We start from the raw sequence: 18,859 nt of genomic DNA, 5'->3' as shown, positions 1-18,859 counted from the left end.
CACTCTTGGTCTGCAGGGTCAGAGCTTTGGGATAGTTGAGTGCAGTGACCAAATAACTGCTTATTGTCTGACTACCAGGAGTGACCGCCTATGATATGATATGATATAGTGACTGTGGGACCTCGAAAGCATGCCTTGCAATGCATGCACAGTCCATATACCAGCTGAGTGACCAGTGAGGTGACAATACTACCACAGCATTAGAGTCTGTCAATAGCATTGTCACTGTGTTAAAGGAAGCAGTGGGAGAAATTTAGATGTCTTTAAAATATGCAATTTAGTCATTGGAGAGGTTCTATTTTTGGGGTTTATACTTGAGGTATCTGTACACCTTCATATCTGCTGCTGTTTGTGAATTTCTAAACCAGAATACAAATGTAGCTATATAGTAAAACTTTCAAGAGCCAACCGATTGAACATTTTGTATTGTCCTACTTGGTTCCACAGATAATTCCAGGACTCAGACTGAATCAACTTTTACCAGGTAAGTCTTTAGAGCCGCTTGACTTGTACAGTGATTGCACCATACTTAGGCCAAACTGGTGGCTGTAACGGTTGAATCAACTGAATCGATTTCATTGATAAACCTGTCATTGCTTTCTTATGTACCAAAGACTGCATATCTGTGATCTGTTGGGTGTTAAATTTACTTGACTGGAAAGTTTTAGGCCTATTTTTGATCAGTTAGGCTCCATTCACACCTGGGCATTTTGGAATCGCAGTAGAATCGCTGCCATTCTGTCTGCGATCTTAAAACTCACTACAATGACAAAATGCAGGTTCAGGGGGCATTTATTTTCATTGGCACCTAAAACGTGGTGCAGTTTTGCATCAATTGTCACGCGAATTACCGTGCGGCAGTCGCAGAAAATCGCATCACTCATGTTCCTTTTGGGCGACAAGCTTCACACAATGCGATTAGCCATTTGGGGCAAAACCATACTGCATTTTAGGCACCATTGAAAATGATGGTGCCTGAGCCTGCGTTTTGCCAGTGTAGTGCATTTTAAGCTAGCGGTTAAAATTGCAGTTATTTTGCCACAATGCCAAAATGCCCAGATTTTAAAGGAGCCTCCATGATTACGTGACTCTATTTAATTCCTGGCTTTTCTACATCTTTCAGCTGTTGCAGAGGAACAGTTAATAGTGTGGGTTTTAAATGAACAAGCACAAATTTCAGTTATTGTGCTTTAGCACTACTCAAAATATTTTCTTACAGGTCATCTCCTCACAAAAGGAATATTTCTGTACACCCTATGTTAATTCACTTGCTGGTATTTTATCTATTGAGAAATTTCCTGTTCTGTCCAATTTCCCCACCGATAACAAAGTAATGGAAGGGTCCTCCCCTCATTGTGTAAAATACACAATAGTGATACCTTTAGTGTGGCTTGTGGGAGGAGGCAGGGACACATACCAGTGTGAAGGAAAATCACCATTCGGCTCTCCAAGAGATCTTACAGAATACACCTAATACTATTGTGCTAACTAGAAGTTTTCATAATCTTCTTTTATTTTCAGTATGGATACTACCGATGGCACAACAACTCCTGATAACAGGTCAACCAATGGCACCAATTCACCATCTCTGTCCAATGGAGGCTTTAAACCTAGCAGGCCCCCAAGACCATCCAGGCCCCCTCCACCAACCCCTCAGAGGGCATCTATTTCAGGTAGGACAGTCATGGCTGGTCTTGGCTTTGTACGCAAGGTTACATTCCTTTCAGGGGCCAACACAGCATGATTATTTACCTTTTTTTGCCTAGTATGCGTCCTGCTGGTAACACTGTTTTCAAACCGTAAAGCTGGTCATACACTACACATTCTGATCTTACAATCTTCTTCTACCAACAACTATGTGGTGCAAGGGCCTGCCTGATTGAATACAGTGTAAATGGATTGTTTGTCCTCGTAAAACATAGTTTTGGCAAATTGATTGGTGATTGTACAGTCTGATTTTATAGTGTATGGCTGGACTAACACTTTTTTTTTTTTTTGTGGCCAAGGGTCATTGATGTACATGGGAAGCAAAGGCTAGCCCTTGTAGTCTGATCCAATAGAAGAGAAACTTAGTTCAAACAGCTGAAAAAGTTAATGCTGGTTCCCATAGAAAGAGGTGTCAAAAAAACGTGCATTGCGGTTTGTGTATGGGGCTGCAAAGCCGCAGACCATTCAGGGTGCCCAAGCTGACCTGTGTCCATAGCCAAAAACACCTACATTAGGCATGTGAGCATCGGAACTGGACTGCAGAGCACTAGAAGGAGATAGCCTGGGCTGATAATTTCAAGAATGGTTTGAGGAACACAATCCGTTTGAGGTATATATATAGGTATACTCTAATCACTAATCCCACAGGGCAATGAATCAAGTATAAGTAGCGCAGACAGTACAAAATTGTGCATCATCAAGAAAACAAAGTCCATGAAATATTCACACAATTGGATAATCAATGCTTTCAATCAAACGTCCATCCCTGGATCCATAAACAGGGTTCAATAGGGTATCAGTATCCAGCAATAGTCCACCACACCAAGGAGCGGTCACCACTGTGAGTCGGGATCACCCTTTAACTATACCTCCACCGTTGTGAACATACAGGGGAAATGGCAACTCACCGCCATTCCATGGCATACCTTCAGAGGTCTAGTGGAGTTTTTACCTTGACTGGATATGGTGTGTGGTCATAATTTTATGACTGATTGTATAATATAATCTTCAGGCTCCTACCATGGTGAATAGGGAGGTCAGGGAACTGGGGATCGTTGCAGTATGTAAACCGTGTGGTCAAAAGTTTATGGACAACTGACCATCACACCTACATGAGCTGGTGTAACATCCTGTTCTTGAACCAGTTCTTGAATAATGGAGCTAGAACAGCCCTTGCTTGTTCCAGAAGGCTTTGTGCAAGATTTTTGTGTGTGTGTGTGTGTGTGTGTGTGTGTGTGTGTGTGTGTGTGGTGGAATTTGTGCCCTTTCAACCAAAGCAATTGTGAGGTCATGTACAGATATATGAGAAGACCTAGCATGCAGTCAGCATTCCATCTCATTCAAATAAGGTTGAGTTCAGGACCCTGAGCAGGCCACTCTAGTTCTTCCACACCAGACTCCTCTGTTTTTATGGGCCTGAATTTGTACACAGGGGAAGCATTAATTCTGGAACATAAAAAGGCCATTCCCCCAACAGTTTCTTCACAATTACAGTATCTGCTGACAATTGTTGAAATTGTCTTTTGTATGCTGTAGCATTAACATTACCCTAAAAATTAACTAAACACAATCATTTAGACGGGTGGGGCATCCACATACATTTGGCCATATATTCTTTGTGCAGACTAGTACCTAGGGGGATGAAAGGGTCCTGCATGGGCAAAGCATAGTTTCACTTAGGATAATACATTCTATTCAACAACTTCTTTGAGTTAGAATTTTTTCTAGCATCAATCGGAGTAAATATCGTCCCATTTGGTATTAGGGGGAGGAATAATGCCCCACCGTTGGTGTCTTTGGGAGGAATAGTGCCCCGTTGTTGGTGCCAGTGGGAGAAATGGTGCCCCATTGTTGGTGTCAGTTGGCAGAATTAGTGTCTCATATCAGTGGGAGGAATAGTGCCCAAAGGGCCACAGTTTGGAGACCACTGGCCTAGATCATAAATGTATTAAACAGACACTCACCCCAGCTCAACCACAATGTAGGAAGATGAAGGGCTGAGTGTCAGTGCTCAGGTTAGCACCTCCAAAACATTTCCATAGGTCAAAAATCCGGCACAAGAATGCTTCTTAATGATTTATGCCCTTGCAGCAAATAACGTCAAAATGCTAATGCGTTTCAGGCAAAGCCTTACTCATGCTATAGGAGTAAGGCTTTGGCCGAAATGCATTAGCATTTTGATGTTTGCTGCAAGTGCAAAAATACATTTTCATTAAGAAGCATTCTTGTGCCGGATTTTTGACTTCTAGATCACAAATGGTTCTGTCAGTATTTACAAATGCACCATGCCCTTCATACGCAGGGCTTGACTCCTCCTATCTCATTTTTTCCACACCTACTTGATTCACTTATTCAAGCAAAAATTTTCCAAGAAACTTATTTCAGCAGCCTACACAAAGTCGATATCAAACTTTCTCCATAAATTTCCTCTCCCTTGGTAAAAAGTATAATCTGGGTCCTCTGTCTAAGGAGCTTTAGGAAGATGTACTGCAGAATGGTCAGCTGGTTCTCCCACACAGTGTGTTTACCGCAAACCGAACTTTCTTTTTAAAATCTGGCTTCTGGAGAATTCACATTGTACCAGATGCAACCACCCACATGGCTATCTCACACACTTATTGTGGAGATACCCCAAACTCAAAGGTTGTTGGAACGGGATTATTGCAACCTTGCATTATCTTACCCTAACCTCTGGTCCTATTACGTGTATTCTAGAGCACGTTAAATCCACTGTGTTGAGTGGCAATTTAACCTATGCGGTCATAAGATTGCTGTTTATTTCACTGAAAAAGCTGGCTTTAAAATGAATGCTAAACCTCCCACCACCATAAGCAAGTGGAAATCTGAACTGAATTGATATATCTTATTTCAAATACATACGTACCTCCTCCGTAATGCAATGCATAACTTCAATGCAGTATGGGCTGTACATAATGTATCCTTTTTTTTTTTTTTCTGATGAGAACACTTGTTACCTGTGGAGGAATTGCTTGTTCTTGTGACCTCAATGAGGTATTTGGGTGACATCTTTGTTTAAAAATGGTAATCCATGTGCTTAGTGCTGTACCTTGGTCTTTCTATGGTCTTTTACTCTTGGTCTTTCTATGCTCTTTTACTCTTGGTCTTTATGTCCTGCTTGACAGTTTTTTGGTTACTATGTTAATGAAAAAGCCTTTTTTATCTTAAAAAAAAAAAAAAAAAATAATACATTCTAAATTATTCTATCACAAGAATTTTATTGAGAAAGTTTGAATAATTCCCACTAATATGGATGGAGGCTGGCATAAATATGGGTTTAGTTTCAAGCTGTATTTTATTTTTTTGCTGTCGCAGGTCCTAAAAGTGATATCGAATGTGGGTGACTTCATTATTGGTGTTATCAAGGATTAAAACATTTAAATGCCTCAGATGCCCAAACATACCTTGAAAATGTTTTTGTTCTTCTAGCGTCTCCGAATGGTGTCCTCCTGAACAACTCAGATGCTGCAGTGAATGTAGCAGGCAGCAGTGTGGCCCCTGAAACAGACCCACCATCCGCTGCAGTACCAGTGTCCAGACAAATAGCTCCAGTCAACATTGATAACCAGAGAATTCCAGCTGTCAACCAAGGGGTGCTACCTCCTGGGTATGAGGATGGAGGGACAAATTGATGCATTATTTTAGGCTGTATAAACTTCTAGACATTTGTTTACTTCTCTCTACTTATCTGTTTCAGAAGAAATGTTAATGGCCGACTTCAATAATAATCTTTCTTTTTTTTTTTTTTGTTTTCCATAAAGTGAAAGCGAGAACTTCTGTCAGGGTTCTTTAGCTCAAAGGTAACGGTCCTCAACAGTCTCATAACCACCAATGACATTGTATGTGCTTGTCTAATGGTGGGAGCATCAATATTCATTGCAAGAGAAAGCCAGCACATCATGTAAATTTAGCAAATTTTCTGACGAGACATGGTGGTCTCCTTTATCAGGGTGATCTGTGTCTCTGAAATGTTGGTCTGTGCCCCATATAGAACCTAAGTCAACTTATACCTACATTTACTCTAGCTCAGGCCATGGTGATGTCACTCCTGTATACGCAGATGTTCAGGAGGTTTGGCATTGCCAAAATTGTGCACTAAGCTGTGCCTCATTGAAGCTGACAGAGACTCCATTTACGTCAAAGCGTTTTTTTCATGCTTTTTGCAGAAATGCTGGACATTTTTCTTAACATGGGTTCCTATGGAACACATTCACATCAATGCATTTTTGTGCCTCTGCGTTTTTGGAAAGGGTCAGGGACTTTTTTGAATACAAAACTGCTTTTTTTGGTTCAATAGACTTCAATGAAGAAGCTGCAGAAAAGCATGTAGTGAGGTTTTTTTTAACCGCAATTTTGCCATGATTTGCGTTTTTAAATCTGCCCAATGACAAATTTTCCAAAAAAACAAATAAAAGCATAAAAAATGAAAAACACAAATCGCACTTGCGGTAAAAAAAGTGGAATGCATAGCAAAAAGCACTACAGAAACGCTCAAAAGCAACATGCATAGGTGTAAATTGAGCCTAAGCACATGTTACCAAAAGAAAATCAGCTAAGGATATACACACCCCTGGCTTCTATAGTAGCCAGAATTGTTTTTAAATGTTGCTGCCCAACCTCAACTTCCCCTGATACATTGATTAACCTTCAATTTGCCAGACAGTAACTATTCTTACATTATCAGAAGCTTGCCCATACCTCTTTAATAATGATGCACCGATCCGACTTTTTTGTACCCGATACCGATATCTGGCGTAGTGAAATCGCCGATACCGGAACCGATCCGGAGCTACACACAAAGCAAGCGGCTGCAGTACAGAGCAAAGCCGCTGCTTCATGTGTGTGGCTCCTCCATTCACAGACGGAGTGCATCTGATATCACTCCGCCTGTGAGCCGGACCTATACAGGAAGTAGCGGCTCCCATCCCATACTACTACTACTGCACCTAGTAAGGGATGGCTGAGCCGTTACTCAGCAAAAACCGGATCGGCCAGTGGATCGGTCAATGTTACCGATCCCCCGATCCATCTAAAATGGCCATATCGGCGCCGATATCCGATCCGATTCAGTGTGTGTCCTTTAGGCTCTTTTCAATACTGAACATGGACCTTAAGGTTCTTCTAAGAATTCTAGCAACCCGGCTTATGTCAGTCATTCACCATCTCATTTCTTGAGACCAAACTGGCTTCTTGCCCGGTAAGGCCACAGATATTCACCTCTGAAGGGTTTTTACCTACATTCAATTAGGTCAAGACATATCTAGAGTCCTTGTCTTTCTAGATCTTGAAAAGGCATTAGACTCTGTAGATTGGCAGTATAGTATATGGGGGTGGTCTTGTCCACAATTAGGATAGGTCCACACTTTTAAAAATGGATCCACCCCCTTTACAAACATCCAAAGACTGCTATAAAACTCCATGGAATGATTTCAGAGTCCTTTCCAAAAGCTAAACTCTTCAGGGATGTTCCCTGTCACCGGGGGTTATTTGCTTTGATAATTGAGCCACTAGCTGTGGCTCTCAGTGCCTCCCCGGAGGTCAAAGGTATCCAAGTCGATAGTCTCGCTGAAAAAACGGCATTATATGCAGATGATATGGTCCTATTTCTCCTACATTTGGATGCCTCACTTTCTGCAGCATTGTCCATCTTGAATTCATTCTCTTATTAATCTGGTCTTAAAGTTATTTGAAGTAAGTCCCAGATACTCCCCTTAAAGGCTCCCTCTGTCCGGTCTCTGGACCCCTGCTCCGTTCAGTGGGTTGACAAGGTCAAATACCTAGGACTTGTGATACCGAATGCTGTTACAGACTACATAACTTTAAGGGTCCTTTCACACGGGGTGGACCGTTTTTTTGATCCGCTCCAGCACTTTTTTTTTTTTACGGACACGGAAGATACTTGTGTCATCCGGTCCGTATGTCCGTTTATCATCCCATCCGTTTGCGTGTCAATGGGATTGCGGATGACACCGCTGACATCCGTTTTTGCGTCTGTTACGTTTTTTTAAACGGAAGAAAAATAGGGTTCTCTTCCGTTCCAAAAAACTGAACTGATCGGAAAGGACGCAAATCGGATGTCAGCAGATGGTCATCCGCTGACATCCGCAATCCCATTGACATGCATTATGTCTGTTTTTCATCCTCAAAAAAATGGGATGAAATACGGACATACGGAGCGCCCGTGTGAAAGGATCCTAAATGTAATCCCTGTTATCAAAACCCTTCAACAGAGACTTCAGGCTTGGCAAAATCTTCTGCTGATAGGGAAGGTTAATTTAATAAAATTTGAAAAATTCTCCCCCTCCCTCATATACTTTTAGACACTCCCCAGTTTGGGTGCCCAAAACTATTTTTAAGACCATTGATCGCCTGGTATCTAATTTTTTGTGGCAAAAGGGTACCCTACGAATCAAATTACAGGTCCTTCAACATCCATGGAAGGAGCAGGGGGTGGCGGTTCCCAATTTTTCCCTACTACTTTCTGGCAGGGAAATTGGTTTATGTCCTTTATGTCCATATCCTCTCACTGTATCCAATACAATTCGAGCTTGGGGGGTGAGTAGGCAGGCGGAACTTGGTGCTAGTGTAGTATCTCCTTATATGCCCTTATGGAAAAATCCTCAGTTACACCAATTCTATTCCTATCCAGAGCCCTTTATGTAGACCAAATATGGGGTAAAAACGGTAGGATCTGTGGTGCGGAATGAGACACCGCTTGCATTTGACGCCCTAAAATCTCAATTTGGATTACCGAACTCTCACCTCTTTCACTACCTGCAATTCAGACTCAGTTTGGCTCCTCAGGGTTATTGGTGTATGTGGGTGACTTGGAGGCCTTACCAAGGGATGACCCCATGAAAAAGGAACAATTATTCATATATAAGCAACTATTTATTGATACTGCCAGGGTTCTTTTACCTTGTCGTAATGCTTAGTTGGCTAATTTTCCTAGCAAGGATGGGGATGACTGGGATGATATTTATTTAACTCCTGCTAGATTGGCTAAAATATTTCCCTCCCAGTTACCTAGTTGTTTGGCGATGTAATTCCTCCCATGCAGATCTAATTCATGTATTTTGGACATGTACAGATATACAACCATTTTAGCTCAATGTAGTACAATGTGTACATTTTGTCACATTAAACGTAATCCCTACTGTGGAGATTTGCTTGCTGGGATTGGTTGACCCAGGGGCCCTTCAAAGGTAATTTGAACTCTCCTAACCTTACTGTTCAATTATGCCAGGAAAAGCCTTATTCTTGGAAAAAATCAAAGGTTCCAACCATCACGCCTTGCAAAGCTCTAATAAATAAAATCCTTCCTCTTTAAAAGGCTACATATGCCAGTAAAGGGGTAACGGCAAAATTTGACAACGTGTGGGGAGGATGGGTGGGTAATACATCTACTGCATCTGAGTTAGAATGGTCTCCCTTTGAAACCATTGCTCAATAGTTTATTAGCACCATATTGCTGCATGTATTGCTACAATTTGATGGGGATAGGTATCTGATAGTATTACATGTGGGATTTATCTGTGAAGAGTTGATTGTATATCTGGATGCCATAGTCAGTTGCATATAACCCTATTATGGAAAGATGATGATTCTTTATAATGAAGTGTAGTAGGCTTTTATCCTGGGTAAGTCCTTTACCATTAAGCTGGGAACACACAACAACCCCCCGCGGGTTGCACAAAAAAACTGACTGCTCCGGTCAGAGCCACTGTACTAACCATGCAAAGTTAGTACATAGATCTCCCCTGCTGAGCTGTGTGTTCTGACGGGGGATGGCCCCCGTCAGATCACTCCGATTAGCGCTTTCTGTCATTGGCTGAGAGAGCAGTCAGTTGGCTGTTGGCTTTCCAGCATGTACGTCTGACAGAAGCCTGCCAGGCCGACAGACTGAATGTCGGCCATTTTGTTTTTTTTAACTGGCCGTTGTCTCCCAACATTCGGCCCGTGTATGGCTTTAATCAGGGCCATGCTGGCCACTTGTGCTGTTGTATGACTCTCTTATGGTTTTCTTTCAGTTTTTTTTTTGTGTTGTTACCTTACAAATGTCATGTTTGTACTATGTGTTAAAAATTAAAAAAATTAAAAATGCTCCTGCTGATGTAAGCCTTTGGTGGCAGCAGCAGATTAGCCTCTAAACAAATTAAAATGCCATCAATAAATGAGGTAGTAATTTTAGTCTCTCCTTTTGTGACTCCTAGTTTCCCTCCGTTCCAGCCAGTGTTAATTTTGGCAGCAAATTTCAATTTAGTTTTAGTCTTAGTCTTAGGACTAAAATGGCATTTTAGTTTTAGTCCCATTTTAGTCTTCTGCAAGTGTTTTAGTTTTAGTCGTATTTAGTCGACTAAAACTCCAGTATATTTTAGTCGACTAAAACGCCCTACATTTTAGTCGACTAAAACTCATTTTAGTCATCTATAATCAAATGGGTGTAGTTCAATTGTAATTTGTAATGCATTATTTAAGCATTTCTCTACAATTTCCAAACTCATTATATACTACTGCTGGTCCTGGAGTGAAAAATCTAATATGTTATTATTTATGCTTTGAGCATGCACCAGTGTTAATTTTTGGCAGCAAATTTCGATTTAGTTTTAGTTATAGTCTTTTGACTAAAATGCCATTTTAGTTTTAGTCGTATTTTAGTCTTAAGACTAAAATGCCATTTTAGTTTTAGTCGTATTTTAGTCACCTGAATTGTGTTAGTCGACGAAAACGTTTTAGTCGGTTTTAGTCGACTAAATAAACACTGGTTCCAGCATTACAACCTCTGCCAGTCACTTTGGCACCCAACACTTATGGGAGTGTTGTGTGCTTGGAAGGAACCACAGCCTGTTGAGTGACACATAGGCATTCTACACTTGTGAAAGTGTCAAATGTCTGAGGCAGTAACACTAAAACGAAGGGGAGGTAAGAGAGCCAGACCTTCGGAGAGTGAGTATAAAATTACTTCTATTGCAAGGATCTCTCCATTTTGATTTGTTAAGAGACTTGAAATCAAATATTTTCAGTTTTGGTTGAAGGACCTCTCCAAAAAAAAAAGTCAAATTGACTAAAACTGAAAGCGGTTAAAACTTTTGATTTGGGACTTGTAAATTTGAGCTGTTTCATACACACCCTGAATATAAAGGTAGATTTATTTTTATTCTTTCTTAGAATGCGGCACAGTGGGCTGCATACTTAGTGTTTCTTGTTGACAGTTTTATTGGTGTTTTCCACAGTTGGGAGCAGCGTGTAGATCAACACGGACGTGTTTATTTTGTGGACCATGTTGCAAAAAGAACCACATGGGAGCGACCGGAGCCTCTTCCACCTGGGTAAGTGTCTCCTATATACAAAGTATTATTTCTTAATGGACAGATAAATGCCCTTTAACCACTTGCCGACAAGCCGCCGTAGTTTTACAGCAGCAGGTCGGCTCTGTCCCGCTAAACAACGTACTTGTATGTTTCGTGGGATCGCTAGTGTGGGCACGGGCACGCTGTTTGGCCACAGGAGGAGCCAATCAGCCGGTCCAGCGGCCATGATGTCCGCTGGGCTCCCGCAATCTCTCCCCATGGAGACAGAACGACGGTCTGCCGTTGTAAACACGGCAGACCGCTATTCTGTCAGTAATGAACACAGGGATCCTGTGTTCCTCTTATTTAGGAACACCGGTCTCTGTGTTAATGCAGCAAGCCCATCCCCCACACAGTTAGAAAGCACCCCTTAGGGAGACATTTAAAAATGTCAGGTGTCCGATCTGTCCACCACAATGTCGCAGTCCTGCTAAAAATCACTGATTGCCGCCATTACTAGTAAAAACAATAAATAAAAATTGCATAACTCTTTCCCCTAGTTTGCAGACGCAATAACTTTTGCGCAAACCAATCAATATGTAGCAGATTACATATTGGCCTAAAATCATGAAAAAAATTTGAATTTTTTTTATTGGGAATGTTATATAGCAAAAAGTAAAATGTATATTGTTTTTTTTTTCAAAATTATCGCTCTTTTTTTGTTTATAGCGCAAAAAAATAAAAATCGCAGAGGTGACCAAATACTTTGAGGTACAGCGTTGCACGACCGCGCAATTTTCAGTTAAAGTAACGCAGTGTTGTATCGCAAAAAATGGGCTGGTAATTAATGGGGTAAAACCTTCCAGGTCCAGAAGTGGTTACATTTTTTACCCATACAACCCTATGGTCTGTCTGCTTATGAATCTCAGAAGTGTTAATTCGATTTATTTATTTTTTTAAATTGGCATACAATCAATATCACAGTGATGGTACAATTTCATTCCGCTATAGCAGTGGCTTAAGGGATGTGTTTAAAATTCTAGATTTTTTTTTTTTTAAGGGAACCGTGGGTTACTAGAAGTTTTTAAACTGCTGAAGGCCACAATGGAAAGCACATTCAGATGCAAGCACATCTATTGGGCTTCTTTGCAAGATGCCTCAGAGCCTAAAATGCAATGGTGTTCTCTAAAGGGACTCTGTGCAGGCACCTAAAGGTGCACATACATGAAGCGGCCTCCCAGACCTTCCTGATATTGTAGGAGCTTGCCCCTAAACCCTGCCCACACATCTTTCAATTGGCCAGTCTCTGTGGTGGGCAGCCTTAATAACCAATAGAAGTGTGCAAGAAACAGTGCAGAGGTTGGGCCTCTCCTATCAAGAAGTGTCTAAGCTTGACCTGGCTTAAGGTTTACACATAACAAGAAGGCTGCTGCAGGTATTAGCCCAGTGGACTAACTAAACCAAAGAATTACTAGTTATATAGCTAATTTGAAAAATATTATTTTCTGTCTAAAGCCCTTTGCTTACTTATGCAACAAACGCTTATATCTAGGTGGGAGCGTCGTGTAGACCAGATGGGGCGTATCTACTATGTCGACCACATCACACGAACTACCACATGGCAGAGACCTACTGTCGAATCCGTTCGCAACTACGAACAGTGGCAGCTTCAACGAAACCAACTGCAGGGAGCAATGCAGCAGTTCAATCAGCGTTATATTTATGGGGTGAGTATCATAGCTACATTAAACCGGTAGTAAACTGCTGCAGAAATAATAAAAACTTTCCCCTGTAAGAAAAATGCATGTTGTGCAATTATGCATCACATACTTGCACATTGTGTGAGACTTGCTTTAAAACATTATGATTTAAAAAGAGTAAAAACAGTTAATTGATAATAAATGGCTTCAGTCAAACCGTAACCACGAGTGAAAGAAAAGTTTTTGGGTTGTTCATATTCTCGGAAAAAAGGCCAAGAAATCCTATATTCTTCCAGGGTATGTAAATTTATGAGCACAACTGTGTGTGTGTTTTTATATATATATATATATATATATATATATATATATATATATATATATAATATAAATAAATATGTGTGTGATATATTTGCTAAATATATATATATATATATATATATATATATATATATATATATATATATATATATATATATATATATATATAGCAGAGACCCTAGAGAATGATGGTCGTTGCAATTTGTCACATGGTATTTGCGCAGCAATTTTTCAAGCGCAATATGTTTCTAAAAAATAATCCATTTTAATGCAAGAAAACTCAATATATAACCCAGTTTTTATGTAAAATATAAAAGATGATGTTTTGCCGAGTGATTAGATACTTAACATGTCACGCTTTAAAATTGCACACACTCGTGACATGGCGCCAAATCTCTATAGGCTATTATTTGCTTTTTACAGGTTACCAGTTTAGTGTTACAGAGGAGGTCTAGTACTCAAATTATTTCTCTCGCTCTAACGTTCGCGGTGATACCTCATAGTGTGGTTCAAATAGTGTTTACATATGCGAGTGCAACCTACATATGTGTTGCTTCTCCATGCAGGGATGGTGCGCTTTAAAAACATATTTTTATTATACTTTTTTTTTACACTGTTCCTTTTTACATTTTTTTACATTTTTTTTTTTTTTGGTCAGCATCCCTTGTAATAGGATTAAGGCATGTCAGGTCATATTTATGGAGAGATCTGGGGTCAATAAGACCCCAGATATCTCCTCTACCCTGGAAAGCTTGAGATTAGAAAAAAAAAAACCAACACATCAATCTCTGCTTTTCAGGGGGATAAAAATGGCAGTGTTTACATCTGCCAGAGCCGGAAGTGATATCATGACATCACTTCTGGCCTCCCAGGGTCATACAGATGGCCGGGGGCCATCTGGTCCTCAGGCACTCCTGCAGAATCAGATCTTCCCAGGCATCCCATCCTGTTTCATGTAAAAGCAATCCAGCGGCTAAATAGCTGCTAGGATGATTTTTACATTAGAGGGAATCGCCAGGTGAAAACAAAGCTATCTTAATGATGCCTGTAGCTGCAGGCATCATCCATATTTTACCACTTCAACCTAAGGACGTCATATGACATCCTACGGGCGGGAAGTGGTTAAACAATGTCCCCTTTGTTGCTTTGATATCATATTGTAATCTTCTCTTCACTACCTACAAGAGACCTCTTTTTTTTGTTTGTTTTAGAATCAGGATTACCAAGCACAGAACAAGGAGTATGACCCACTGGGGCCATTACCTGTTGGATGGGGTAAATATCCTTTTAGTTCTATATATATAAAGGAATTTATTGAAACACTTTTGGCTGCAGTTGATCACTTTGTAATTTTGTTTTTGATTGTTCTAGAAAAAAGAACTGATGCCAATGGCCGGGTATATTTTGTCAATCACCAAACGCGGAACACTCAGTGGGAGGACCCAAGGAATCAGGGGTAAGGCCATGAGACCCAAGGAGAAAATGTTGGAATTGCTTTGAGGGAATTTAAAATACACCTATCAGGAGAGCACTGTTTAGGCAGCCATCGCTGACCTTTCCTTTTTATAATTTTCGTTGCTTTGCTGACATGCTGATGCTTACATTTCAAAGCTGTTTGTAGTTAGTCACATTCAGCTGCACTTGTTCTGTAGTTTTGAATTTATTTTGCAGCTTATCCAAGTCGCTTTATCAATTATGAAGAAGCTGCTTGTAAAGCTTTGTGAATTGAGCCTGTTGCTTTTAAGTGTATCTTAACTACCTCAATACCAGGCCAATTCTGACACTTCTCATATACATGTAAAAATCTACTTTTTTTTTTTACTGAAAAAATACTTAGAACTTCCGAACCTTATATATATATATATATATATATATATATATATATATATATATATATATATATATATATATATATAATATATATTATTATTTTTTTTTTTTTTTTTTTTTTTTTTTTAAGTAGAGTCCCTAGAGAATAAAATGGTTGTCGTTGCAATATTTTATGTTACACGATATTTGCGTCTTTCAAACTGTTTTTTTTTTTTTTTTTTTTTTTTTAAATAAAACCGTAAAGTTAGCCCAATTTTTTTGTATAATGGGAAAGATGATGTTATGCAGAGTAAATACCTAACATGTCACGATTTAAAACTGTGCGCACTCATAGAATGGCGACAAACTGCGGTACTTTAAATTATCCATAGGTGACATTTTAAAAGTGTTTGCAGGTTTCCAGTTTAGATTTACAGAGAAGGCCTGGTGCTAGAATTATTGCTCTGACGATCGCGGTAATACCTCACATGTGTGTTGCGATCACTGTTTACATATGCGTGTGGGACCGGAATGTGCGTTCACTACTGCGTGTGAGCACAGGGTGATGGGGGCGCTTTGAAAAATGTTTTATTTTTTTATTTTTTTTTTTTTTTTTTTTTTTAGTTTTAAAAAAATTAATTTTGATCACTTTTATTGCAGTCAAAAGGAGTGTAAGCATCCCTTTTGACTGCATTGGCAATGACAGGTACTCTGTATGGAGGAATGGGGGGCCTATTGGATCTCCCATCTCTCCTTTGGGCTCCAATGCAACATGTGTGTTGCAATCACTGTTTACATATGCGTGTGGGACCGGAATGTGTGTTCACTACTGCGTGTGAGCACAGGGTGATGGGGGTGCTTTGAAAAATGTTTTATTATTTTTTTTTATTTACAGTGTTATAAAAAAAATGAATTTTGATCACTTTTATTGCAGTCAAAAGGAGTGTAAGCATCCCTTTTGATGGCATTGGCAATGACAGGTACTCTTTATTGAGGAATGGGGGGCCTATTAGATGTCCCATCTCTCCTTTGGGCTCCAATGCAGCCAATCAGACACACATCTGTTGCTATGCGGCCAGTAAACAAAGAGCCGAAACCGAAAGTGCCAACATAGTTGTCGCTCGCCGGTTCTGATGTCACACACTGGGAGGAACTGCTTCAGTTCCTCTCACTGTGAGGTCGGACATAGATGGCGCTGGTCACATCCCTCCTGGGCTTCCCGATCACTCTGGAGAGCCCGGTAATAGTGACGGCGGAGGGAGGTGCGTGGGACCCCCTTCCGCCACCTGTAAAAGTATTCCAGAGGCTGCCCAGCTGCTTCGGAATATTTTTACATGAAAGAGAATATCTGGCTCTAAAAAATGTGTGTACACACACACACGCCGGTAGGGAGGGGTGATTAAACCAAAAGTTTTTTGTTTTTTTTTTTGTTAATGTCGGTATAAAGAAGGTTTAAGTTTTTATTACTGTCTGTGTCTCCGCTTCAGCGGAGTAATTCATCATCCCTATCTGTCTTAGTGACCACTGTCGCTGAGGCTATAGGTAAAGGAAGAGTCGCTAAAAGAAAAATGGAATGCCCTCTGATTTTGGTGGACGGAATGGGTGCCTTTGTTCCTTTGTTGTGTCTTTGGGACAGGAAGATGAAGGAAATGTGACATGTACAGGGGGTTTAAACCTTTCCCTATTAAAAAAAACAATTAAAAAGTTTTGTCTCCAGATACACGTAGGCAGTATTGGCATGTAGGATGCAGAGCATTTTTTTATGTTTTAGCAATGTTGGTTTCATGTGGGGAAGTTGATTTGCTGAAGGCTTATATACTGTGCATTGCAAGGGCAGTTGCTCTAGATCGGAGGAGAAGCTCTACTGATTTATATTATCCAATCACTTGCAAGCAAAAATGCTGTTGCTTTTTTTTTCTTCTTTGCATGTGATTGAGTATTCTTTGCAAAGTGTACCTTTACCTTTTTTACTAAGCTCTGGAACAAGTGGACTTGTAGTTCACAGTATATTTGCCTTTAATAAATCAACCCCATTATATTGTATAGGTTCTGTAGTTTACCCCAGCATGTTGTATACATAGTGTTTTTTGGACAGATAGGGCCCCTAATTTGGTAGCAAATTTGGATACATATATTTTCTTATTTTCTAGGTTATTAGGAATAAATAGTAAAAATTTAGAAAAAAAAATGCAAATTACTGTAAAAAAATTTTTAACGCAGGATGTAAGGTATTTACACACCCCCATATTTTTAGCTCAAAATATAATACCTCAAAAAAGTATTTTGAATAAATTGTACTGCAACTTTTTTTTGTAAGGTAGCAGAAATGTGAAGGTCAAAGACAACATATGCACATTACTTTAGGAGATCTTTAGTCAGATGCTACATTGCGACCCACAAAGCTCTTCCTGAAACTCCATACAAACACAAAGCTCTGTGATATCACATCTCTTCCAATATAAACCCAAAACAGCACTAGCAAACAAGGGCAAACGGAAGTGGTAAAAATGTAAACCCAAAACAGCAATAGCAAACAAGGGCAAAGGGAAGGGGTAAAAATATTGTTTTAATAAACCTTTTTACTGCTCTAAAATATGAGCATGCTCATTTCTGTCTTTCAGGCAGCTGAATGAAAAGCCATTACCAGAGGGCTGGGAGATGAGATTTACAGTGGATGGTGTCCCCTATTTTGTAGATCACAATAGAAGAACCACCACCTACATTGATCCCAGGACTGGAAAGTCTGCACTGTGAGTATAAGATGGGGAATACTTACCAGGGCTAAATAAAGTGCCTCTAAACCCAAAAAGAAAAATATAAATATAAAATCATTCAGCATGCCAGTGCTGGTAGTTGCATTAGTTTTTTTTTTCTCAGACTTGGGGGGGAAGCAGTGCTGTTCCTGCATATATACAGTACTGTACATGCATAAGCATTGTTTCCCAAGTACAGGATGGGTGATACACTTTTTAATATTGAATTCATGTTTTTTTGAATGCTAGATCACCCTATATTCTTAGGCACAGAAATATGTTTAATTATTCACACACACATTTAAAGTTCCAATCTACCTCCTCGGTTATCCCCTACAGTTATTCTAAATGTTAATTCAGTTGATTTATTAGTGTTACCTTTATCCATCCTCACCTTTTTGTCTATGCAGGGATAACGGGCCGCAGATTGCATATGTACGGGATTTTAAGGCAAAGGTGCAATACTTTCGATTTTGGTGTCAGGTAAGTACGTCTACCCACTAAAAATGAATCCATGGCTTTAGTGAATGCGTTCAAACACATACTTTTTCAAAATTGTGTGGCTAACCTCTGGCATTTTAAGTCCTTTCGTACAGTGGAAGTGCTTTCTTTATTCGCTTTTTCCACTTTAACATTGGGGCATTCGGGATTCTATGTTTTTTTTTTCAATGCAAAGCAATTAATTTTTTGGCATTAAAAAAAAGATGCAAAATCACTTTAAAGTCAAACTCATTGTTTGCCCAGGAGATTTAAAATGCTGGCCCTGGTGTAGAGCCTGTAGTGTTTTGCAAAGTTCTCTCTGCTTAACACCGTGGAGAGAACTTTGATTGGTGAAGATGCTGCTCTCGTGACTTTGACATTTTAACTGCACAGTGCACATTTGCAAATCTCATCGCTGTGCTTTAGGCCTCCTCTAGACTTAGTAATAAACCTCAGTGTGTGAGACTATAGTATTTACATGTTTAGCAGCCTGTTGAACTATAAGAGGTTGAAAGCTGCTGCGACTGGAGGGTGCACAGAGTGGTACCAATGTTTAGGGCAGTATGCGCCCAGGGAGGGATGCTCAGGACGCAGACTGCTTATAGCCTTGGTCCTCAACCTTGGCCTACAGGGCCCACTAACAGGCCAGATTTGCAAGATAACTGAAATACATCCCAGGTGATATCATTTGCTGCTCAGTGATTGCAGTATTCTAGTCTGCATCTCCCCAAGGTAATACTTAAAATCTGGCCTGTTAGTAGGCCCTGAGGACCGGAGTTGAGGA

The 18,859-nt window shown here is 40.0% G+C and overlaps 1 protein-coding gene across 2 annotated transcripts in view; it reads left to right on the top strand.

Annotated features, from left to right (window-relative positions):
* Positions 1-18,859, top strand: part of ITCH (itchy E3 ubiquitin protein ligase) — a 139,474-nt gene that overhangs the window by 90,865 nt on the left and 29,750 nt on the right. For both annotated transcript variants that reach the window (XM_082272949.1, XM_082272950.1), the window contains exons 6-14: positions 448-484; positions 1,522-1,673; positions 5,155-5,332; positions 10,959-11,054; positions 12,568-12,742; positions 14,245-14,308; positions 14,405-14,489; positions 17,464-17,592; positions 18,006-18,078. In XM_082272949.1, the coding sequence (XP_082129075.1) occupies positions 448-484; positions 1,522-1,673; positions 5,155-5,332; positions 10,959-11,054; positions 12,568-12,742; positions 14,245-14,308; positions 14,405-14,489; positions 17,464-17,592; positions 18,006-18,078 (989 nt within the window). The remainder of the gene's footprint in view (positions 1-447; positions 485-1,521; positions 1,674-5,154; positions 5,333-10,958; positions 11,055-12,567; positions 12,743-14,244; positions 14,309-14,404; positions 14,490-17,463; positions 17,593-18,005; positions 18,079-18,859) is intronic.

Source organism: Pelophylax lessonae (assembly GCF_965119305.1).
Source record: "Pelophylax lessonae genome assembly, chromosome: 11".
In the NCBI taxonomy this organism is placed as follows: Eukaryota; Metazoa; Chordata; class Amphibia; order Anura; family Ranidae; genus Pelophylax; species Pelophylax lessonae.
This window is presented reverse-complemented; position numbering and strand designations above follow the sequence as displayed.